This window comes from Sceloporus occidentalis, unplaced genomic scaffold (assembly GCF_023333645.1).
Source record: "Sceloporus occidentalis isolate IW3139 unplaced genomic scaffold, rSceOcc1.0.p SCAF_38, whole genome shotgun sequence".
Classification (NCBI taxonomy): domain Eukaryota; kingdom Metazoa; phylum Chordata; class Lepidosauria; order Squamata; family Phrynosomatidae; genus Sceloporus; species Sceloporus occidentalis.
Window position 1 is genome coordinate 1,129,468 of NW_028317018.1, and position 25,410 is coordinate 1,154,877.

The 25,410-nt window shown below is 38.1% G+C and overlaps 2 protein-coding genes across 2 annotated transcripts; both read left to right on the forward strand.

Annotated features, from left to right (window-relative positions):
• Nucleotides 1-796: 796 nt before the first annotated feature.
• LOC149290589 (putative malate dehydrogenase 1B) lies at nucleotides 797-9,955 on the forward strand. Its single transcript, XM_089488406.1, has 10 exons — nucleotides 797-818; nucleotides 1,110-1,222; nucleotides 2,215-2,349; nucleotides 3,030-3,172; nucleotides 3,408-3,907; nucleotides 4,575-4,716; nucleotides 5,060-5,214; nucleotides 6,861-7,000; nucleotides 9,267-9,324; nucleotides 9,771-9,955. The coding sequence occupies exons 1-10, from the start codon at nucleotides 797-799 to the stop codon at nucleotides 9,953-9,955; spliced, it is 1,593 nt and encodes a 530-aa protein (XP_089344532.1).
• A 4,827-nt stretch (nucleotides 9,956-14,782) lies between these two features.
• Nucleotides 14,783-24,990, forward strand: LOC149290590 (dystrotelin-like). The gene is made up of 6 exons (XM_089488408.1): nucleotides 14,783-14,910; nucleotides 17,248-17,350; nucleotides 19,702-19,772; nucleotides 20,851-21,010; nucleotides 23,971-24,454; nucleotides 24,887-24,990. Exons 1-6 carry the CDS (start codon nucleotides 14,783-14,785, stop codon nucleotides 24,988-24,990), a joined length of 1,050 nt encoding a protein of 349 aa, XP_089344534.1.
• The last annotated feature ends 420 nt before the right edge of the window (nucleotides 24,991-25,410 follow it).

A 25,410-nucleotide genomic window follows, 5' to 3' on the forward strand; every position in this document is an offset into this window, starting at 1 on the left:
ACACCTGACAACTCTAGCTGACCTGGTATGAATATAATACCAACTGGCTAACAGAATTGCATTAGATTGCAAGCTTTTGAGTCTACTTAGGGTCTTCCTTATGCATGTTATCCCCTGACGTACAGCATGCATGGAGAAAATGACTATGCGATCTAATGCAATTAAGGTACCATGATTACAGTATGTGTTTATCTCCGTCATGCCAGGAATCCCATATAAAGCAGGACAGGACCATGTGTTAATATGTTTCCGGGAAGAATACTCAGACCCCGATAAATCACGTGAGATATTTTCGCGAAGGCAGACAAGCAGCACATAGAACAGAGCCGCAGGTTTTCGGACAAGACCTTGGGATCTGTCCAACTCACCTTCACCCGGCACTCGAGAAGCATGCCATGCTGAAACACTGTGCGACTCCACGACACTGCAGTCACGTGATGTATCCAACTAGCTACGGTGTCTGCTAAGGATCAAATACAGCACGCGTTGCAAAATACGAAGTCAAACGCCACCTATAAATTGTTTAGAAACTAAACATATACACACACAACATAATGCGCGCAGCATTAAACCACAAACCAGATTGATTTTTACATGTCTAAGCATGTATATACATATAAGGACATCACTTTACTTTGCCCTTATAACTACATACATCCTATCTGACCTTGGACAGGGGTACGCTTGCGTGGTGACGTAGAACGTACGAGCCGTCCCCAAGCTGGACGACTTTTGGCGTTCTGTTGCCTAGCAACGGCCAGTATCATATACTCCTGCTTCCTGAGTTGATGATACCATGGCGAAGTTCGTACTGGCAGGTAAAGGGGATCTGAGGATACTACTGGGAAGATTAGCAGGAGGCTCATGTTATTTGTTAAGGTGGGATTTAATTTTAACACTGCTGCATAATTTAATGGAGAGAGATAAATTCTGATAGTATATTGTCCTTATTTGGATTACTTGTTGAAGTGAACGCATGGTTATGATCTATAATCTAAAAATCCTGTTAATGAGGGCTGCACTTTATGGCAAACCCAACCAATAAAGTGCTGACCTTTTGTTTTGTATATACAAGAGCATTATTATGGAGACTGTATTTTATTTTGCAGGAAAAGCAAACTGTCCCTATTATGCCAAGGCTGAACTGCTTGCAGATTATCTTCAAAAGAATCTTCCACACTTCAGAGTGCACAAGATCACCCAACATCCTGATGACTGGGAGGTGTGAGACTACAAATACATCCGTCGCCACGCGTGTGCTTGGAATGTGTTGGGAAAATGCCTTCCTTCCTTTCTTGCTTTTCTTTTGTCTTCCTTCTATTCGTTTGCATTATGTTCCATTTGATTGCCATATCTGTGAACTCTTAGGGTTTTCCCCAGAGTCTCAGGGTTTTTGCCCCAATATCAGGGTCTCGGGGTAATGGAGCAGAATCTCAGAGTCACACAGTCTAGAGCTGACCCATTCACAACCTACACAGATCTGAAGATACCTGAGCCTCCCAGTTAGTGCTTTTGCCTCCAATATGACATAGGTATTATCACAAAGTACGATTTTGAATAATGACGAGTCTGGTGTTAGAGCCATTTGATTAACAAATTTGGCGAGCCACTACATAAGATTTTCGCTAAAGGCTATTAAAGGGTTAATACTTAAAGAGTCTCAGGGTCAGCACTTTTAGAAAGTTTCCAGTTATGTCTATTACAAACCAATATCACTAGCCACCTTTAAATGTCATAATTAATCTTCATGGCTTAGTATATATATATATATATATATATATATATATATATATATATATATAAACAGTAAGGCTGAAATGGAACATTAAAAAGAAATGATTTTCTTGATACTTGCAAAGATATTTGTTCCCCTATATAGAAAGTTCAAAAAACTGTCCATATGGAAGTGAGATTTGATGTGCTTAGCAATAAATCTGGATTCAGTATTAGTTGTTTGTAATATTCAAAAGAACATCTCTACTTACTGAGAACCAACAAAAGTCTTTTTTTTTTAGCTTTGATTATGTCCTTAAGGGATGAGTCCGAAAAATCTACTATCCACTTCATTAAACCTTAAGTTTGTAGAACTAATGCTGTGTATGTGTGGGCTAGCATTATGGCTACTGATTGTGAGACCCAACGCTAGATGATGTGCGTGGGTTAAATGACTTTTCAAATCTATCATAACAAGTTTCTACTTTCCTGTTTTCTTAGTCATGGCTAACAAAAGTGTGTGGGAAAAACGGATGGAAGTACAAAGGGTCCCCGATAATATGGAGAGAGCTGGTACATCGAGGAGGAAAGGGGTTACTACTTGGAGGGTTCAATGAGTTCCTGGAACATGCTCAGGTATTACTCACACAAAATAAACTATTTCTATGCATTTTATGTGTTGATTCATACTATGCTTTGATCATGGATGTTAAAGATTAGCGTTTTCCTTATAATGTTAAAGCAATTCTGATAGATTTCCCAAATATTCCATTTTCTCTGTTATGTTACGTTACTGTCTTGATTTGCTCGAGGAAAAGGGGTCATCAGGACAGGAAATTGATCGATATGCTAGTTCTACCATCTGTTGCCACCAATCTTAAATGGACAGTCTAATAAATCACTTGGCGGACACAGAAGAGACTCATCCAGGGTCCAACTGTTCTTGCCACTGATTGGCTGCTTGAAGCTGCCAATCAACAGCAGGAAAGTGCTCCCATTGAAATCAATGGCAGCTTTTTCCACACATGCGCACTTGGGTGACCCGCCAAGCCAGCGCTGGAGCTTATTAAAGGTGAATGTAGCATATGCACACATATCCTGCATTTAATTTCCATTAAGTCAAAATAGCATCTTGCTTACCTTCAAGCTTAAATCACATACCTCCAAAACAATGATTGAAAAACAAAACGCACTCCCTATCGCTAGTTTTATGTCAGTTGAGGCTAAAAGCTTAAATAATGGCATTTCCCATTTAAGTTTGAAATGTAAACAGTTTCAGCTAATTTTATGTATAACAACAGTTTTTATTTTATTAGGAGTATTATAATATTACTTCAGCCATGGTGACCGCACACATGACGGCAATTGCAGCAGAGAACTTGGAGACTCACGTTGAAGTACAAAAGGAGCAGGAGGAGATTCAAAACAAATTTAACCCTTTACATGTCTGGATAACAAGGTGTGAACAGAGAGCAGTTGTTGAAATGTGCTAGCGCTTTTGTGTGTTAGGAAGTGAGTATTTTAGGTCAGGTAATAAATATCATTTTCATTGTTTTATGTGTCGTTAAATTGAGAGTTGGTAGAAAAAAAGGCCAAATAGACCTATTTATGAGCTTTCTGGATCCTTGGATTTTCACTTCTTATGGAAAAGAACACCTATAGTACTTTATTTTGATTTTTGACTTTCTTTGTAGGTCATCAGTGCCAGCATGCTATAGTCTGATCCCTGTTTTGGCCAGTGGTGAAGTGTTTGGGATGAGCAAAGAGATTTGCTTACACTTGATGGACACTGATCAGTGCACAGAAACTCTTCAAGCTTTAGTAATGGAAGCAGTAGACTTGGCATTTCCACTTCTCCGAAAGGTCACCATTCACACAATCACTGAAGATGCGTTTCTGCAGGCCAACTATGTCATAGTTCTTGATGATGTCCTTACTAAGGGGGATGAATCGCCTGAAGAATGTGTGAAGATGGTCACCAAAGAGTGTGCTCAGTATGGCTCTCTCATTGATCAGAATGCCAAAAAGGATGTCAAAGTGATTGTGGCAGGGAGCAGCTATGTGAACCTCAAGGCTCTAGTGATTGCTAGCCGAGCACCATCCATCAACCAACACAATATAGTAGCATTGCCCACGCAATTGGAATTTGAAGCTAAAGCTCAGATAGCAAAGAAGCTGAATATACATTCAGCAAGTGAGTAACATAGAATTTGGCAGCAAATGAGAATCATTCAGTCCATGTAGACTCCCTGTTTTTTCTGAACTAATGGACTCAGACCATAATCAGTCCTTGCTCTTGTCTTAGATTCAGGATAGCATGCATGTTTACATTGCCTCACTGTATTAGCCTCTACCACTTCTGATAGCATGCCGTTCCACTTATCTACCTCCCTCTCTGTAAAATAAATTCCCTTACATTACACCTAATCCTCTGACCCTCTAGTTTTCGATTACGATCTCTCGTTCTAACGTTTCTCCTCCTTTGAAATTAACTTCCCTCTTGTACTCTCAGTATGGGAAATTCAATTAAAGCAATATCTTAGTAATTATGTCAAGCTATTTAATTTACTGTTCATTGATGTTCCTCCTAACAGTAACACAGAGGAAATTTGCATTGTGGCTTTTAGCTTAACCAATGCAAAGTAGCCATACGACAACTGCGACCTGATCTGGCGGATTAGCATCCACACTAATGCATATTTGTTTTGTAGTCGAAGATAATGCTGTTGTAAAAACTGATCAAATCAAATGCCTTGTGAAAAATGTTATCATTCTCTTATCTCTTCTTCTGAGTGGTCCTGTGGTTGAGTCTCATTATGATTAATGGTTTCTAAGTTCTTATGTCTTGCATTTCTCATCAGCTGTTAAGGATGTCATTGTCTGGGGCAACATTGGTGGAATTAACCACCTTGATCTTCATGAAGCAAAACTTTACCAATATGATAGCTCCATGTGGGGACCTCCCAACTTCTCCCGTCCATTGCTCAGTATGATACATGACAGGTACTCAAATTTGTTAGGTGAGCTTTGATGTCTGTTTTAGATTTGCAAAAGGAATATAAGTAGTGCCTTTGCTTGTCATGTATAAAAGTCATGCTGTTCTGTATTCACATACAGTATATGTAACATTATTATGACAGCAATATTTTCATTTATTTGACAGCAATGAAATGTTACAGCTATAATGAATTTCAAACAGGCTTTGTAAATGCTAAGTGTTGCTGTTAATGTCACGTAACAAAACCCGAATTTAGAATCAGGTTCCTCCGTATTCCACTAACAGGTAATTCCATAAAAAAGAAAAACCGTTCTCAGTGAGTTGCAATGATTTCCGTTCCTCTTGCAGGAAATGGCTGAAGGATGATCTCGTTAAAGAATGGAATAAGCGGAGGGAGCACCGTAACGGCATGTCAACTGCTCGTTCTATAGCCAAAGTCTTGTCCTGGTGGCAAAATGATTCAAATACACAAGAGATTGTGTCGCTGGGTGTAATAAGTGAAGGTAAATATTGCAACTGATGTACTTCTGATATACTTCTTTCGGTAAAGTATGCAGTGTTTTATTTAGCGACACCTCTCCTGGCAGCTGTTACCTATCGTCGGTCAGGCAGCACCTTTGGATCCACCGTAGGTTTGCTCAGGAGCTCTGTGTACATGTTCTGACACCGACATTAATGACATTAATGGCTAGGTTCAGGATTTAACCTGAGTATACCCTGTCCATACCATGGTCATATTAACCTGCTGAACAGGCTAGTGTGTCTGATCATGGAACAGGGGGCTAGCACAGGGAAGTGGAGGGTAACCAAAAAAAATTAACATTTTCTTTAGCTGGGCTGCTTAGCTGAAGAGTATAAATTGTCCTGCTTAGTATTTTTACTTGTGAAAAGTGTATGTAAAATAAATATTAGGTTTAAATAATGCCATCATTATATACTGTAGTTGTGAAAAATAAGGGCAAGACTTTTGTTTAACTGAACACCACACTTACTCTATGTTTGCATCTTACATAGTAACATTTAGGTGGAAAAAAGACCTAAGTCCATCAAGTTCAACCCTTCTACTTATCGTTCCTGCTTTTGATTCAAAAGAAGGCAAAACGCCCATAAAACTCCAAAAAGTAATCAGATTTCTCCTGAAAAAACTCTAAACTATTGATGTTTATTCTATCATTAATAGCCCTGTGTGTTCTGCTTTTCTAAAAAGATAAAAATAAAATAAAGATATATATATCCAGACCCTTTCTGAAGGCATCCATGTACTTAAAGTAGTATAGCTGGAGTGTCTGAACCATAATAGAATATAACACAGCTATAAGAAGAAGGTAGCATCAGTTTCAGGGGCGTAACTAGAAACCTCAGGGCCACCCCCAACCCATCTACCCCCTTCTCACTATCTACCCTCTCCCTCCCTAACCCCCCTTCTCACGATCTACCCTCTCCCTCCCTACCCCCCTTCTCACGATCTACCCTCTCCCCTCCCTTCTCACGATCTACCCACTCCCTCCCTACCCCCCTTTGTAGGTCACTTACCGTGCACTCCTGTGGGGGCGCGAGGCCTCTTTCTCGCTGCGCACGGCTTCACTGCTGAGCGCCAGCATATGACGTCATAACAAATGCTAACTATTCTGTCATTCATTGGTATTATCGTTAAGTATTTTGCGTAGAAGAATCTATTGGGGAGCAAGTTTCACACTTGTGTATTTACAGGCAGTGTCAGGAATTAATGTGGATGGCTATAAACGTGATAACGGTGTCCCCGTGTACTGGAGATTAATTACACCTTTCCTAAACCAATAACGTCTTAAACTGCACTGCCAATGATCTCTTTGAATAATGAAAATTAAGTTAACCTCACAAATGCACGTTGACGATTATATAGCTGATCAATACTAGTAACTGATGTAAATACTTTAGTCATTTTATTGCTAAGGCTAACCAGTTTATCAATAAAAACCATAGAATATTGGAATAATCATATTGGAAATTACTGATTGAGATTTTGGCTATTGGCAGCTTAACCATAAAAAAAGGACACTGCCACCTAGTTATTATATATATATATATATATATATATATCTGTGTAGAATATATGAAATACAGATTTTATATCTTATTTGTTTTTTGGTTTGTTTTTTTTTCCCTTTAGGGCAGTTTGAACTCCCTGTTGGTATTGTATACTCCATGCCGGTACAGTTCCAGCATGGAGAATGGCAGGTGTACAAGCATGTTAACATTACAGAGGAAACAAAAGAAGCTTTATTACAGGCAGCAAACGAGCTCATCAAGGTAATAGGCTTTTACTGGAATGTCATAAGGGTATTATAATAATTATGGCAAGATAACAAAATATTTCTCATATGAAGTAATAAAATACATTTAGAAAATATATTATTTCATCATTTAAGTGGATGTAAGATTAGAAATCATGATGCACTAAGGCAGCCTGAGCAGCTTCCATTTGCTCTATGGTGAGCTGTGCCTAGGGGTTTAATAACCCCAGCATTAGTCCTTAGGAAAGTCCTTGTTAATCTTGGTGCACTAGGTAATGCAGAATGACGCTTCTGATAGGCCTTCCTTACTTTATTTTACACTAATCTACCACTCATGGGAGCAATTTCAATGATCCTCCCAAAGGGTACAACAATGTGTCATGTATATTGGGAACTTTATCTCCTATCCAATTATTTCTTATTAGATTTGTTCTACACATCAATGTTCATTAAATGTTATTACTGACCTAAGATAATAATGCTTTTCCTATTAATCTTATATTAGTAACCAGCAGAGTCAATTTGTTTGATTAATACTAAAACACAAGTTTACCTTTTCAATCATAGATCCGCCTGCATCATATACCCTTTATTGAGAGTAGGGCTGCAACTAACGATTATTTTAATAATCGATTAGTTGGCCGATTATTTTTTCGATTAATCGATTAATCGGATAAAAAAAAACAATATGCAAATTTTTTGTTTATTTAAAATAATTTAATGAACTGGATGTTAAAAAACAACTTAAAATTTACATTAACATTCTTATTTTGTTTTGATGTAATAAAAAAACAATATTTTCAAAGTACAAAAACCCAAACACAATATTTATGAAACAAAATAACCCCAAACATTCTGAAAAGAGGTGGACTATTACTGTTCAAGAAACTTTGCCCCAGCCCTGGTACTTTGCACCCAGCACTTTGCACTTTGCACCCAGCACTTTGCACCCAGCCCTGGCACTTTGCACCCAGCACTTTGCCCCACCCCTGGCACTTTGCACCCAGCACTTTGCACCCGGCACTTTGCACCCAGCCCTGGCACTTTGCACCCAGCACTCAGCACTTTGCCCCACCCCTGGCACTTTGCACCCAGCACTTTGCACCCGGCACTTTGCACCCAGCCCTGGCACTTTGCACCCAGCACTCAGCACTTTGCCCCAGCCCTGGCACTTTGCACCCAGCACTTTGCACTCAGCACTTTGCACCCAGCCCTGGCACTTTGCACCCAGAACTTTGCACCCAGCCCTGGCACTTTGCACCCAGCCCTGGCACTTTGCACCCAGCACTTTGCACTGTGCCCCTGCACCCAGTCTCCAACTCTGCCCTGCACCCAGCCCTGCCCCCACATTCTGCCCTGCCCCCACACTCACACCCTGCCCCCACACCCTGCACCCACTCTGCCCTGCACCCACACTCACACTCTGCCCTGCATCCACACCCCCACTCTGCCCTGCACCCAGTCTCCCACTCTGCCCTGCACCCAGTCTCCTGCCCTGCCCCCACACTCACACCCTGCCCTGCATCCCCACCCCCACCCCCACTCTGCCCTGCACCCCCACCCCCGAACAGAGCCACTCGCACAGAGCGATTCGCACAGACATAAAGAATACTTACCTCCGGAACGCGTCACATCCGTCACGCAGTGCAGAGCGTGTAGCGGAAGCAGGGAACGCTCGCGGAGGTAAGTAAAAGGAGCCAACAACGAATCGATCACTCGATTAATCGATAACGGAAATCGTCGACAACGATTTCCATTATCGATTATTATCGATTTTATCGATTCGTTGTTTCAGCCCTAATTGAGAGCCATCCAATATAGAGTACTAATGTATAGTTGACTTGCAGTGATTTCTCAACACCACCATACTGCATTATTTTCAACTTATTTTATGATGAATTAGAATACATAATTTCGATATTCAACCAAAAGTGGTAAAAAACAGAATTGGCTCTAGACTTCAAGAAGCTGTGAGGGTGGGGGATAATGAAATGACAATAATGCATAAATATAGTCAGTATATAGCATTTTATGTATATAATACTGAATGGCTGGCACTGCTGTGTGAAAGCACTTTCGAGGGAATTTTTGGGAGAAAAAAGCATCTACATCTTGATTGACAACTATGATTTAGGTCTCTGTGTGGATACCTGTGTTTAAAATACTGATGATTGATTAAGATTTACAAATATTAATAAGTGGAATAACACATTTAGAATAACATTAATGATTCTATATGTTTTTGTTTTTTTCTGTAAATTTGTCTAAAAATGTCACATCAGGAAAAAGTGATTGCATTAGGAGTACCTGGAGAAGAGCCTAAAGAACACTTGCATACTGGTAAGTAGAACACTGCTTTTTGAAATTACAATATGACGATAACATAGAAAATGTTTTTCTTTCTTAACAAATAATATTTAAGTTCAGATAATATATATATATATAAAGATGAAATAATAATGTCTTTACTGATGTCAGAAGTCATCAAAACAGACATAGAGTAGGTTCTCTAACATAGACATGAATTTAATAATATCAGTTATGAACACTGGTGAAAAAGGAGGAAATTCATGGGATGTGGACATGATGTTAGCTCTACTAGTTTTCTCGCATAACTCATTTTTCCCCATGTGGAACCAAATATTTTTAAAACGCTTCCTATTTACCTCTTCCTCCTATTCACTATGTGTTATGGCACACTCTGTGTATATAAATGGCAAGTTCCCAGCTCAATGCTGCTTTTTGTCTAGGCTCTTGGTTTATGACCGTTTTGTTCTCCATTTCAGGGAAAGGTATATCATTTGGCACATTTCTACAAGAGGCAACAAATGGTCCGCAATCTATATGCCCTTCATGTTGCACTCAAGACACATCAACAGAACGTGGAGAGGTTTTATCTACTCAGCCAAGTGCCGACCATCACTTGCCCACAGAAGGAAGTACCAATGATCAACCTGATAGCATGAGCTGAACCTCTTGGTGCATTACTGCTAATATTATAACATTATACATTGTTTGTAGTATCTTTGTACTATTTCTAAATATGATGGTTGATTGCTGGGCTGATTGTTAAAGTGTTAAATTAAATATATCATTAGCAACATTATCAATAAAACGTTTGAATGTCCATTTTCTGAAATGTGATTTATTTCATCAGATTTCCTCCCATTCATGTTTAATCGGGACCAGATTAGTTTCTATCTATAGTCATGCAATGCAAAAAAAGGGCACTGGCAGGTCATAAGGCTATGTTACCAGTGGAGCAGAAATTCAGCTTAAGCATATTCTTGACTTTATGCATTTAAACTATGGTGGAATGAATTAAATGACAGATTTGTTTTATTTGTTTAGTGTACAGAACACTCATTTCGTGGTATGTCTTCTTGAAACAGCACCATTAATTTGATGTTAATTTGATGTTTATTGCTGTCACATATGTTATTAAGTTAAGCTTTTTTCCATGTTTATGGCTCTTACATCTGTTATTATGAGCTTGCAGGCACTGGGAGCACATGTTTATGTAGGGCCAGTAGTTTTCCGCCTTACAGCCGATGCTAGCAATCTGTTTAGTAAAAGCCTTCTAGCTGAAGGTAGTGTATTAATCCAGAATTGTGGACAAATATTTGTGGTTTACAGCTTGGCTCCTTAAGGACCATCTAGCATCTGTGTTTAATATGTGCGTTCCCCCAATGCATAGTCAGGTCGGTATTTACTGGTTTGTTTTCCTGTAACATGCACTGCTCTTGTATACCGTATCGCCAGCATCTCAGGTACCCAAAGCGGCACACCGCAGAGACGGTTTGGCTAGAAGTGAGGCCAGGTACAGGACCATTGACATACCTTGTCTATCAAGTTACCTCACAAAGTATTTAAGCACAACGCCCGGGAATGACATATGTTAAGATGCTGTGGGACAGTTAAGTTACATTTCAGTTAAGTTACTCTGCTCTCATGGATATCTAACAATTGGAAACACAACACAGGTTTATAAAAAAAAATAATTGTGAAATATATGTGTGGCACAATTATTATCACCCCTATGAATTCATATTATAAAAATATATTTGAAGCATTTTCCCGTTGATATTTTACATTTTTAGTACACCTGGATGACTAGGAACAGGAAATTGTTCAATTCTGACTTCCTGTTTAACAGGAACATATAAATATTAGGTAACACATAGGCCATATTCCCTTAGTCATTCATCACAATGGTTAAGATCAAGGAATATTGCTGTGAAGTGCGGCAAAAGGTTGTTGAGCTTCACAAAATGGGAAGTGGCTATAAGAAAAAAGGAACATGCTCATTTCTACCACCAGGGCAATAATTAGGAAGTTCCAGTCGACTGGAAAGGTTATGAATCAACCTGGAAGAGGATGTGTATATATTGTATCAATGCAGTTTGAAGAGGATGGCTTAAGTGGCCAAAAAATCTCCAAGAATCACAGCTGGAAAATAGCAGAAGTTAGTTGCGTCTTGAGGTCAAAAAGTGTCCCAAACTACAATCTGACATCACCTACATCACCACAAGTTGTTTGGAAGGGTTTCAAGAAAAAAGCCTCTTCTCTCATCCAAAAACAAACTCCACCATCTTCACTTTGCCAGATACTACTGGAACTTCAAATAAACACCAGAAGTCGGTTTGGGGCACACAGAGAGGTAGCCGTATGGAAAAGTACCTCATGCCCATGGTTAAATATGGTGGTGGCTCTGTAATGTTTTGGGGATGTTTTTCTGCCAGGGGACCTGGAGATTTTCTTAGCATACATCACATCATGGACTCATATCCTAGATATCAACAATATCATGATATCATATATTAACAAATATTAAATGATTACCTGACTGCCTCTGCCAGAAAGCTTAAAATGGACTGTGATTGGATCTTCCAGCAGGGCAATGATCCAAAACATACATCAAAATCAAAACAAAAATGGGTTACTGACCAAAAAATCAAGGTCCTACCATGGCCATCCCAGTCCCCTAACATGAACCCCATAGAAAACCTATGGGTTGAACTATAAAGGAGAGTCCATCAGCGTCGACCTTGAAAGTTGAAGCATAAGTTGAGAGATTCTGTATGGAGAAATGGTCTCAAATCCATTATAGGAAAAGACTTGCTGGCAAAAGGAAGGTAGCACAAAGTATTGAGTAATAGGGTGCCAATAATTGTGCCACATATATATTTAATTTTTTTGACAAACCTGTGTTGTGTTTGGAATTGTTTGATATCCAGAGTAGAGGTTTTTTTGTGTATTTTTGTTTTAAAGAAAAGATCAAAGGGTTGAACAATAAAGACATTTTTTTCACAGCATTTACCAAGAGTGCCAAAATTAGTGGGAGTAATAATCTTGTAAATCCAGAGAACAGGAAGGTATGCACTTTTTGATGGTATGTTATACATGTATGTAGTTTTGTATGTGTGTTTATTTAGTGTAGCTCAACAATCAAACATCAGTTCACAGAACTGTGATGCTAATGTTTACAATAAAGTTGTTTATCATATGATGTGTTATCAGTACATATCAGCGTGTGTTATCAGTACATATCAGCGTGTTATCAGCAGGAACCATGGAACACTGAGCAACAAATAGAGTTGTATTATATTGCAGCGATCAGGGTCAATCTGTGGCAGGCCGAGATCACATGAAGCCCGGTTAATGCACAATAAAAAAGAAAATGGGGTATAATTTACTAGTTTGTTTCACTTTTACAAAAACATGGTATGTGCGAGCAAATCATTTATTGTCCAAATTTACCATATAATTTACCATCTACTTTGTAAACACCTTCATTTGACAAAACTACTCAACAATAAGATATCATTATTACACCCCTCACATTTTTGTAAATATGTTATTATATCTTTTCATGTGATAACACTGAAGAAATTACACTCTGCTACAGTGTAAAGTGAGTGTACAGCCTGTATAACAGTGTAAATTTACTGTCCCCTCAAAATAACACACAGCCATTTATGTCTAAACCTTGGCAACAAAAGTGAGTACACAAATTGGGCCCAAAGTGTCAATATTTTGTGTGGCCACCATTATTTTCCAGCACCGCCTTAACCCTCTTAGGCATGGAGTTCACCAGAGTGTCACAGGTTGCCACTGGAGTCCTCTTCCACTCCTCCACGATGACATCACGGAGCTGGTGCATGTCAGAGACCTTGCGCTCCCCCACCTTCGGTTTGCGGATGCCCCACAGATGGTCAATAGGGTTTAGGTCTGGAGACATGCTTGGCCAGTCCATCATCTTTAGCCTCAGTTTCTTTAGCAATGCAGTGATCTACTTGGAGGTCTGTTTGGGGTAGTTACCATGTCGGAATACTGCCCTGCGGCCCAGTCTCCGAAGGGAGGGGATCATACTCAGTATGTTACAGTACATGTTGGCATTCATGGTTCCCTCAATGAACTGTAGCTCCCCAGTGCCAGCAGCACTCATGCAGGCCCAGGCCATGACACTCCCACCACCATGCTTGACTGTAGGCAAGACACACTTGTCTTTGTACTCCTCACCTGGTTGCCGCCACACACGCATGACACCATTTGAATCAAATAAGTTTATATTAGTCTCATCGGACCACAGGACATGGTTCCAGTAATCCATGTCGTTAGTCCGCTTGTCGTCAGCAAACTGTTTGTGGGCTTTCTTGTGCATCATTTTTAGAAGAGGCTTCCTTATGGTACGACAGCCATGCAAACCAATTTGATTCTTTTTTTTAGATCCTCAGAGAGTTCTTTGCCATGAGGTGCCATGATGAACTTCCAGTGACCGGTATGAGAGAGTGTGAGAGCGATAAAACCAAATTGAACACACCTGCTCCCCATTCACACCTGAGACCTTGTAACACTAACGAGTCACATGACACCGGGGAGGGGAAATGGTTAATAGGGCCCAATTTGGACATTTCCACTTAGGGGTGTACTCACTTTTGTTGACAAGGTTTACACATTAATGGCTGTGTGTTGAGTTATTTTGAGGGGACAGTAAATTTACACTGTTATACAGGCTGTACACTCACTACTTTACATTGTAGCAGAGTGTAATTTCTTCAGTGAAACGATATAATAAAATATTTACAAAAATGTGAGGGGTGTGCTCACTTTTGTGAGATACTGTATGTCTCCACTGGCATCCTAACTGTATAAAAAATACATGTTTTTGTAGTGAACAACAAAGGAGCTTCTTGCCTGGGGTGCAGTCAGTTCCAGTTTATATCTAAAATCAAATCTGTAGTTTGGTTTCTTTTTGGATTTAGAAAAATAACATAACTTATTATATTATTAGAATGAGAAATAAGATGAATACTTTTAAAATAAATCAAATGACTACTATCACTAATGTGCTCAGGTGATTATGGAGTTTCTGTATAAAGCACTTTGTTCAAGAATACAGTTTCTAAAATAAAGTATATATTTCATTTTAGGGATAAGGGCTTTTAATTAATTTGTCCATTGAAAATCAGTGGGGTGGTCACTGGTTAGTTAATCATTACTATTATTTCCTTTTGGCAGTCCTGCAGTTACATTAAGCAGTGTTGTTACTGACGTCTTAATATATTATTGGAACTCCAATATATGCTTTTCCCCACAGACACATTTAGACATCTAATATAAAGGTGTGTTTTATGGGGAAGCATGCCACTTATTTTCTGTTACGCTTTATGCTGGTAACCGTAACATCAACACACCTCCTATTTTATTCGGGAAGTATGTAATTAGTTCATTGAGGTTGCTTTTTTTCAACCTGAAACAGAATGCCCCCTCCATGCTTCCTGGTTGCTACGGTAACATGGTTTCTTGGGCAACTGGAAATTGGTTTGAGTATCATAACCTAGGAACAAAAATAATTGCGCTTGATGTATTAGTAAAATTACCCCGTGAAACAGAGATCAAAAAGCTATTAATTATTAAGGCTGGGTATTACTAATTAATGCACTTCATTGCATCACGTGTAGGGCTGATTTCATTAAGGATTTTCAGCACTAAGCAAGTAAGGTTTGCCTGCTGATTCCGTAAAAGAGACAATTTAAGAAAAAGGTACAATCAATTCTACAGTTTGGTTTTCCAATAGGTTTTTACTGGAGTGATGGCAGACAAACAGCACCATTAAGGACCAAAGGTAGGCAATTATATTGCAGTACCGGGATACGCATGTCACTCTTAAAAATATTAAATGATTTAGAAATATAAAGAAAATAAGTATATTGCTAAGCCAAGAAGAATCAGACTGATGGAATCCCTAGAATTGTTATGTAATACAAAGTGAAATAGTGCATAATACTACCGAGGTGTATGAAGATTCTTTGGTACGGGCATATGGTCAAAGAAAACCCCAAGGTAGAGGCTCGGGTTTCATGACAAAAGGGAGAACATCTTATATGTGTTGCATATATTGTGTTGCATCAATCAGATTGTACTTTTTGTATTCATTTTAAGTACAAATTCCCTAATCATCAGTATACTGTTGAAGGAACGGAGGTTGTCCAATCTTGTCCATGGTAGACTGGGTTTGCATGGGCTCATGTATAGATACCCACAGTTCTATTAACATAAATGTTTATCATTAATTATTTTCAGTCTTAATAAAGCTTAAATATTGTGTCTGGTAGGTTGCTATCCAAGTCACAACCCTTAGTTGAATTTGATAGGTGTACCTGGGAATAAGGTGACTCTTCTAATGTTGGTACTTTACTTTATTTACTTTACTTTATGGAAACCAGTGTTTTAGGTAAATAATGTTCTGAAATGTTCTGAAATGTTCTGTATTCAGCTACAGCGTAGCAGTAATAAGAGCACATGTTGGGATGCTTTGATATTTGTTAATCAGAGTAGAGTATGAAGGAGTCAGTTCCAGATCCTGTGAACCTGACCATTTAGTTTAAGACTCTAGAGTAAAACTTGTGGGCCTAAGGATAAGAGTTCCCAAGTATGATGAAAGTAGCGGCAGCATGCCAGTGTGTTATTAGTTTATTTGACCTGTAGTGTGAACACCAGACTTTTCCTATGAAACAGAAAAATGGTGACATGAATCCTGTATACAGCCACTGGTTGCCCTGAGAGTATAAGGTAAATCCGGTCTGTTGTTTGTGACATGCTGTAATGGGAACCAGGGGGGTCTCCCGGGACATCTCTTAGTGTCATTGCCAAATCCATCTGCAAGATAGGTAGCAGCTCCAGTTCTCCGAGTAAAGGTCGTCCTCCAGGGAAAAAGGGTCTCTCAAAAACCATACCACCAGTCAGGACACACCAGTCAGGACGCAAGAAGACACACTTTATTGGGACTGGGCATAGGTTATATAGAAAGGATTTACATACAAAGACAAAGCAAGGGATTACGCAGGGAACATCAGCACCAAACTAATTTTATCACACAACAATAGATGTCAAGGGATTAGGGAAGTTACACTTAAACATAGACTAGACAGTGAGTCATTTTTAATAGATATCGAAATGCAAACAAGAGGGTGAAAATACAAAAATGCTAATGGACCTTCCCAATAATTTTCCTAAATGGGGGATTACACATGCATTCCTGGGAATGCATTCCCTGGGCAGACTACTCTGACCTGAAAAAAAATCCAGGGAAGCAGGGGGTTTACTCAGAGACTCTGGGTAAAACCTGAAGAGTTACCAGGTCTGGCCCCAGAACACTGATTAACATACGGGGGATCTTGCATTAGGATGGATTTCATGATTTTTGTCATTCTAATTCTGGAAATAAAACAATATCTTACTTTGTTTCTCTGAGGTTTACATTATTTTCACTAACAAGACTTGAATTAAGAGGAATGCTAAAAAGGTCTGTGTGTACATAGCTGAAAATCTCTTCTAGGGCCAGAGCTATAGACAATGTGTTTAAATTGCAGAAACAGAAAAGGTGATTATAAATTTGAGGACATGTGCTTTCAAATAGGACATCATATTTATTCATGGAATTTTTTTTTTACAATTGACTAATTTGTGTCTTCTTTCAGAATGTCCCAATTTGTTAAGTAGAGTAGAAATTATTTATGATTAGCTGTGGTCCCTGACACCAGATGAATGCCAGAAAATAATATGGAGAAACTGAGATCATCATTAAGTCACAATAAGACGTAACTAAATCTAAGCTTTATGTACGCAATGTATGACTAAGCCTGAATTTAGACACTCGTTATTTAAATGTACATTCAATATTTTTCATAGACGATGAATATCGCATTTTGTATTTTTTGTTCTGTTATCCAAATAATTATACTTGCCTATTTATTTCAGGGAAGGTGTGAGATGCAAAATTAGCCTGGTTCATCAGCAGATGTCAGAACCTGAAGGACCTGCAGATGAAACCCTCCTACATCCAGATACCGTGCCATTTCAAGTAAGATATACCTTATCCACGTAAGACTAGTGAATAAAACAAATAATGTGTAAGGATATCCACAATGTCTTTACTCAAGGCATTATATAAAAAGCTATCAATAGCTCACAGTCCTATGCAACTCTCAGTAAATCCCTGCTCGTAGCACGCTTGTGACCATCATACCTGGGAATTTCCAGACTGCTCCCTCTTCACACGCAGACCTAGCCACGTGTAGGAACCGGCCTAGCCATACATAGGGGCAGGACTAGCACCAGAGGACCCTTAGCAGAAGGGACCACAAGTGGGGAGCAGAGAAAATGGAAGGGGAATAGGTGGAATGTGTCACCACACACTGCACCACCGCCTGGAGAATGAGAAAACGTGCCCAGGGAACTTAGGCTTTATCCTCACACTTTGGGTCAAACCCAAAAAGATGCCAGGTTTGGTAACCACATCCCTAAAGGAAAACTTTTGAACTTTTTTTGAGGTTTAAGTTTTTTATGTTTACATTTTTTTACGAGTTCTATTTTTACCTAAACTTGCCTACTTGCAAATAAAACAAAGAAAAATGAAACAGAAAACACTGAATTTTCGTTTGCATTTTGTTGTTTTTTTCACACTCACTTTCTCTCATTCTTCCCCACGCTTTCTCACACTCTCTCACGTTCTTTCTAAATGCCCCCCTACATTCTCAACCAACTACGTTCATGTCTCCTTTTCCGCAGCTCCTCTTCTTGTTCTTCTGTATTCTTTCTTCTGTCTTGGTCCGTTTCTCATGAAAGCATTGAGCTATAATACCGACTTAGAGTTGAAACAGTTAAATCAAGAAACAAAAATATGAACTTTTAATCTTCCCTTTTGAGAAGAAAAGCTAAAAAGATATTATTTTTGCATCATTCTAAAGCACACTTTGCTACATATCAGACAATGATGGCTTGTTCCAAAGAGATGTACAAGAGATTTTCAAATGCTAGGCTTTCTGAAATGTATCCATCAGTGCCAATCTTTTGTGTAGTATTGGAAGGTCAATTTCAGTTTTTCTAAGTGCATGGCTGGGTCCTATAATGCAGTTTCTTTTAAAGCTCTGAGGCTAAAAGGTACATTATATGCTTTTCAAAACAAAACTAGCTTTTCTGTTGCTTATATTTATATTATTACTAAATCAGTCTTCATTTTGTTTGTTTTTTGTTTTTATAAAGGTTCTATTAATGCAGCACCAATGAAAATTATAGGGAAAAAAACATATATATATATTATTTTTTTATTTATTTTTTTATTTTATTTTTATTTTAAAAAGATATATATATATATATATATATATATATATGAACATGGATATAATGTTAAATATTACATGTTAATATATAATTACCTCCTCATCTTAATTGTGATAACTACTGGAATGCTATTGTGTCAGATATAAAGCTCACATTAGAATTTTCATTTGGCTTCAATTATCTCTGTAAAAAGGGTTACTTCTGTTTGAATATTGTTGTCTATCCAAGGCAGAAGCAGCCTATACGGAGTTTTCTTTATGTCTTAAAATTACATATGTTCTTATGGGATTCTGGCAACTATGCCTAGGCAACTACATACTAGGGATATATTTTTATAACAAGTTTACACCTATAAAAAACAGACACCCCAAAACAACATTTAGCAAAGATAAACAGTTTAAGTGCTAATAATTACAAGATGTCTCCCCCTAGTAATTTGCCACCCACCATAAGACTTCTGAGTCTGGCTACATCATAGTATACCTCTCAAATAGCCTTCTTTAAGTATCGTATCATTTTATCAAGAAGTTATGCACGTAAATTGTATTTGGAATATTTCTCAGTGCTTTTAATATTTTAGGCCATATAAATCAAAACCAATTTTCAAATATTTTTTTACCATTTTGTGAAAAAGAGGTTCAAGTGACACACAATTTCTTGGGGACCAAAATTTCATCAGTGGACTTTTCAATGAAAACATGGACTTGCTTTTTGTGTTCCTATTTCTTCCCCTGATGTCCATTTTTTCTATCAGCTTTGGATGTTTGCTGGATATGAGTATATCACAGTGTTCTACATCCCTAAAGATTTCTAGTGTATATAGAAACAGCTGAATATGAGTTTCTTCTAAATGCCTTACTTAATCAATAAGTAGCAAAGATGCAAAAAAAGGTCTTAATTTCATCACTAATCACAACCAAAGTTCATGTAAGTTCAATACCGATCTGAGTAACACATTATTGTTGAGCATACTCAACCTATTTTAGTTAGGTTGATAAATCTAATGGATTTACCAAATGTCTATGGTATAATCTAATTCCTAAATTGACGTTTTAACCCCTGAGCCTGAATAAAATATATTTCACATTTTAGGCCTTACAGTGTATCAAAGCAGAGCTTCTAAGAACACAGAGATCCATCAAAGACCTTGAAAGTGAAAAACGGTATGATCAAATAGTGCTGAGACCTTTCTCTGTCTTCTCAATACATATAAAGAGCCGGGCTATCATTACTGACTAAATCTTCAATGAAGTGTGTGACACATTTTGTGAAGAAACACTTTTAAGCCAAGAATCAATGAAAATTATGTTTGGTAATTATGTAACAGTATATTGGTGTGCATCAAGCTAATTATAGGCTGGAAACGTACATTTGGATGGATTTAGAAATAAAAATATGATTAAATGTTTATGGCAAAATTAAGGTCAGTAGAGTAAATACTGTAGAATATTCCACCAGTCCCTGAATGCTCATAATGCACATATTAATACCCAACACAAGTACATGAATAGCAAACCTTGCAAATCTTATAATGGAAAAAAGATAAAAACAGTGCTCTATTATCTTAGATTGATTAAACAAAATAAAAAAGTATTGCTGTTTTAATCAATGTTCCATTGTACTCTATTCCATTCCAATGATATATGATTACTTTTAATAAAGTTATTCCTGGCATTGAATCTAGACCATTCATTTATTGGTTATTGGTTACTTTACAGTGAATTTTGCATATTCAACTCCAGCAAGACTTGTATCATCGAGATCATTACATTTTATTTCAAACCAGATTATCAATATCTTATTAAAATGTTCTTATTCAAAACACACTGCTTAGATGATGGTGACAGATGAAATTACACTTTATTTTAACAGAAATTGCAGCGCTTCTCTTCATACGCTCCAAAAGGTTAAAATACACTTTTCAGTTTGAGCGACCACTAGTCAAACAGCAAGGTGTTAATAAAATCTCTAGGACAAAATTAGGTTCGTCTTAAAATTTTAAAAGTATTTGGAGGTGGATTAAAATGATATCCTAGAATGAACCTTGATACTCTTCACAAAAGTTTTAGGTGAGAGATCACCTGGCTTTATACAGATATCACAGTATGGTTTAGTAATTACATGCATGAAGCTGTGATATGTAGTTTGTTTTCTCTCCTTATGTAACCTCTGAAACAGTAACGTTACTGGAAAAAGCATCTTGAGTCGTCTCTCAGCTGCTAATTCAATTTTGACTTACAGGGTATTAAGGAAGAAGTTAAACCGTTGGACTGAGGCTGTCCATGTACTGCAGGCGTCTCAACAGGACAGTCACTGCAGACTAGAGGGGAAGATCCAAGCATTAACAGAGAGCAGTGAGATCATGAGAACAGAGTTACAGCACCTGAAGCAAAGTGTGCAGGTATTACACATACATTACATATTACATTGTAAAGTACATATCGCTTCTCAGCCTTTTGGCTAAGATCAAGTGAGTACCTATGACAGGGGGAAAGGTTGACTCTCTGGCCTTGAGGCTGGGTTGCTTGGAGCCCTAGGTTACTAAGTGTAACCAGACCATGGTCCAGGTCTGGGCTCAGTGCACTAGGAGTTTTTGTGTGAGGCTTACAAATATCGGTTCTTCAGTTTTGCACTTTCCAGTAACGAAATTTGGCACCTTGGACCCCTACAAGGTGAAGGGAAGGACCATGAAGAATCTGGCCCTTCTGCATTCCTTCTGGCAGGGAGGGAAGGACGTGGTCGCATATCTGTTCAGGGAGTGAGGCCTGCAAAGAAAAGAAATAGACTATCTGGTGTCCATGGTGACCATATCTTCACATTTTTGGTACCAGGATCACCTTTTTTCTGTTTCTCACACCAGAGCCTCTGACCTTGGGGCTAAGTCAAAGTGAATGGAAAATGCAATTAATCTGTCTTTTCCAGTTATTGTTGGTTGAAAAACAACAACTTGATGGTTGCTAGATGGTTTTAAAAGTGGAATTATGTTACAAGTTGAACCTTTAGAGTGCCAAGGTTTCAGCAGTGAAAATCTGGATGCATATGATGAACCTCATCCACCCCACATTGTGGACTAAGATGTACTGGGGTGTAGGTGGGGCATTTTAAATTAAATTATTTATTTTTGTGTTAACTTGTGTTATTCCATAGCTCATGGTAGATGGGAGGTGAGAGGCATGGTGAGCACAAAGAGTTAAATGGCGGGCTAGGTTTTTATTTATTCCTTAATTGTGCCATCCAAGTGGGTTGGGTGGCAAATGGGGGAGTTATGTGTGGTCTCTGTGACTCCTGTAGGTTACTTTTTAAGCTCACACTTCATTGATAACAAAATAGGGTATAGATGTGCTTTATGTTCCTCTGTCCAAGGTTAATATTTTATTACACTCCACATCATATGGACTTGTTACCTTTGCCCTCAACAGGAGGCCAAGATAATACATAGTCAAGTAAATGCATAAACATTAGTTAAAAAGTGATAGGGGAATTAGTAGGGTACATAGCATTTATCCATAATGTAATGTCTGCCGGCTTAAGCAGATTGCAGTTGCCAAGGCTACAGTATTGAGAAGGGGTTTACTTGGGTTAACGCTACATTATGCAGCTTTGAATATGTATTGATTCCTCAGCCTTCCCATATTCTTATTTCTGATTACATTTAAAATACTTGTCAATATTTAAAATGCTCTCTTTAGACATAATTGTTATGTTACTTATTGGAAAATCTAGCTGAACTTCCAAAAAATACCATATATACACAGTGTTATAAAAAATATATTGCGGAAAACCAAAGTTACACGCATATAAAACATATTCTCAAAAAGGCAGTCAAACCAAAGGACAACCTTTGCCCCAGTGGCAAAAGAGCAAACCAAGATCAATGCACTTATATCATTGACAAGGCAGTTTCTTTGTCAGTAGTATGCACTGATGATATCTTTTGAACTTTTCATACAGCAAATAGTAAATATATTTCTGAATATTATCTTTATTTTTCTCAATTTTATTATTTTGAAAAGAAGGCTGGGGATTAACCCAATGGTGTATACTGGTCTAGGCTGACTAGGTCTAGTGTGACAGGTCCAGGGGTTGGGAATCTTGGCGATTAAGCAATCAAGTCCCTGCTGTGCCGCTGCACAATGGGCCAGCTACATGGGAGGTCTTTGATCTCCACAACTGGCCTATTTACGCTGTGGATATATCCCAACACGCCTTGCCTTAAAGACGCTGCACACCTTTTAATGTGTTAAAGAAGGCGACCACTAAAGAGGGGCAACTGAGGGCACTGTTGTAGGTCGAGTCTAAGGCAGCTCCAATGGTAACCTGGATTTACCTACTCGTTGTATAACGGGTAAAGTTGTATCTATTTGAGTTGCAATAATCTTACCTCTCTCATTCGATTCCTTTGTCTCTGTACTCAAGTGTTTTACACAAACATATATATTATAATGCTTTACAGCCGCAGGGAGATGTTTTGTTGTATTTTACTTATGGAATAAAATCATGGATGCAAAGCTAATGTATTGGGGTAAAACATTTAAAGAGCAGAGAGGGCCAGTCCTCCAACTCCATTTTTCTGCATTATCCAGTCCGGGACTCTTAAAAAGCCTGCATCAGGTGTGGGAAGTGGACATTTATACTCACTTAAAAAAAAATTGCATCCAACAATGATGAATGTTACATTTGGGCTCTATAAGTAAAGGTGTACTTTTATTTAGTAAACAATTTCTATCGAATCAAGCATTGGCCAATAGACCTTCTTCATTCTAGCAAAGGAGTTTAATAGCTGTTAGAGGGTCGATTTTGGGATTGACGGTGTTTTGCTTAGTCGATCCCTGCTGGTCCTTCCGTTTTCTGCCTGCTGATAGACAAATGCAAATATTAAAGTCAATTCTTCATATCAGCTTGCTTGTTATACTGGCAAATTATTATCCATTATATGATTTTCTTATGTTGGCATATGATTTGAATAAAAAAAAAATCTAGGAAAGTGTCTGTATGCAATGATGATGCACACTCTGTCTCCTTTCAGATGCTAGCTCGACAGCATCTGGAGAACAGCAGCACCAAAGAATATTCTTCTTATGACTGTATTTGCAGTATAGCATGATAGACTCCTGAAGGAGAAGCAATTGTCAGAGGCTGACACAGCAGCTCTTACATTAGGAAAATTAAAAACAGCAACTGTCAAATGATCCGTTTTGCGGTAGATTCATTGGGTCTTAAGAGAAATAAAACAGTGTCCAATGTTTAGTTTGAATCAATGTAGTTGTTGGAAAAGAAGAAAAAGTTTTCTAAAGTAATAGATAACATGATGTTAAAGACATGTCTGAATTACTAATGAGACCCATATGATATGTATTAAAGGGCCCATTCCAATACTTAAAGCTGAAACAAGGTTTTAATGAGAAGACCCTGCATGTTTCAGAATCAGTAAACGGCGCTATTCAAGAATCCACACAACTGGTAAAGGCCAAGGAAATAAACCAGAAAGACCAGAGGGAAAATGACCTCAAAGCTCAAAACAGACAGACTCTAACACACATGAGACACCTATGTGAGTCATTAAAAGCTGCTAAAGGTTTCAAAGGTCAAGTTATAATGGAAAAAATGAATTGTTCAAGCAAGCCCCAGCCAGGGGCACGATGTCAAAGAAATGAGGCACTGAGAGGGCATTATCCAATCAAAGATCAGTCAAGAACTTTCAGACTTACAGTGGGACAGCCAGATGCTTGTTCTTCACTGATATACCCATCACACCCTGAGCCGCCACCAACAAAGTATGAAGAAGTAGAACTTCAGACATTGGTAGAAAAACTAAAGGATGCACTGTCACTTCAAATACAATCTGGTAATACATATAAATTATATGCTTACATCACTCTGTAATACTGTTGTCTGAATTTTGAATGTTAAAGTGGGTCAGTAAGCAGAGATTTCCATAGTGCTTCAGTGCTTTAGTCAGCTATACATGACATCTTGGTCTGAGGTTAATACAGTAAGATAATTTAAACATGTACTGAATATGAATAAACATAAAACCATGAATAAATCAAAGACAAGGTATACATTTTAAGGCTGTAGATTTAGTAAAAAAAACCCTGATAATTCCTCTTAGAGTTTCCCCCCAGAAAATGAATGGATGAGTATTACTGTTGAATGGTTTAGTTTTGTGTTTTGTCTTTTTTCTCTTTTTGTTAAGGGATATATGTTGTATATAAATGTACTCGCAGCAGGTTTTATACATAAATAACACCAAACTTTATTTTATTCCTCTCTTTAGGTCATCTTCCTTGCATAAATCAGGAGCTTCTTCATGCTGCAGATCAGGTCTGCAAGACTTACTCTGAGCTTATAAACAAAGCAATTGAACCAAGACTCAAGTGATTGTGGTATTAAAAAAGTATTGTTTTCAGGAAACTATTCACAACCTTTCTATCTGTGTATTCACAAAAATGACCGAAAATATGTTCAGAGAAAATTCACTTTCTTTCATAGAAGATTATACACATGTTGTGATATCAATGTGTTGTTTGTGAGATTAATACCCACAGTTAAATGTTATCAAGGATTTTAGGAGAGTACTAGATTTTTAACGGCAATCACACTCCTATCATGCGCAGGTTCTAGCATGTACTGGTTTCCTGGGCATGATAGGAGTGTGATTGCTGTTAACAATCATATACATAATACAATTGTTATTTCATTTTTCTGTCCAATTTTGGTGTTACTTACTTTTAATAAAAAAGCAACCCTGATAATTCCTCTTAGAATTCCCCCCCAGAAAATGAATGCATGAGTATTACT

Coding starts and splice junctions, on each gene's coding strand:
- LOC149290590 (XM_089488408.1), top strand. CDS start 14,783: ATGGTTTCTTGGGCAACTGGAAATTGGTTTGAGTATCATAACCTAGGA. Junction 17,351..19,701: donor CAGATACCGTGCCATTTCAA/GTAAGATATACC, acceptor TTCACATTTTAG/GCCTTACAGTGTATCAAAGC. Junction 19,773..20,850: donor GACCTTGAAAGTGAAAAACG/GTATGATCAAAT, acceptor TTTGACTTACAG/GGTATTAAGGAAGAAGTTAA.
- LOC149290589 (XM_089488406.1), top strand. CDS start 797: ATGGCGAAGTTCGTACTGGCAG. Junction 819..1,109: donor GGCGAAGTTCGTACTGGCAG/GTAAAGGGGATC, acceptor TTTATTTTGCAG/GAAAAGCAAACTGTCCCTAT. Junction 5,215..6,860: donor GCTGGGTGTAATAAGTGAAG/GTAAATATTGCA, acceptor TTTTCCCTTTAG/GGCAGTTTGAACTCCCTGTT.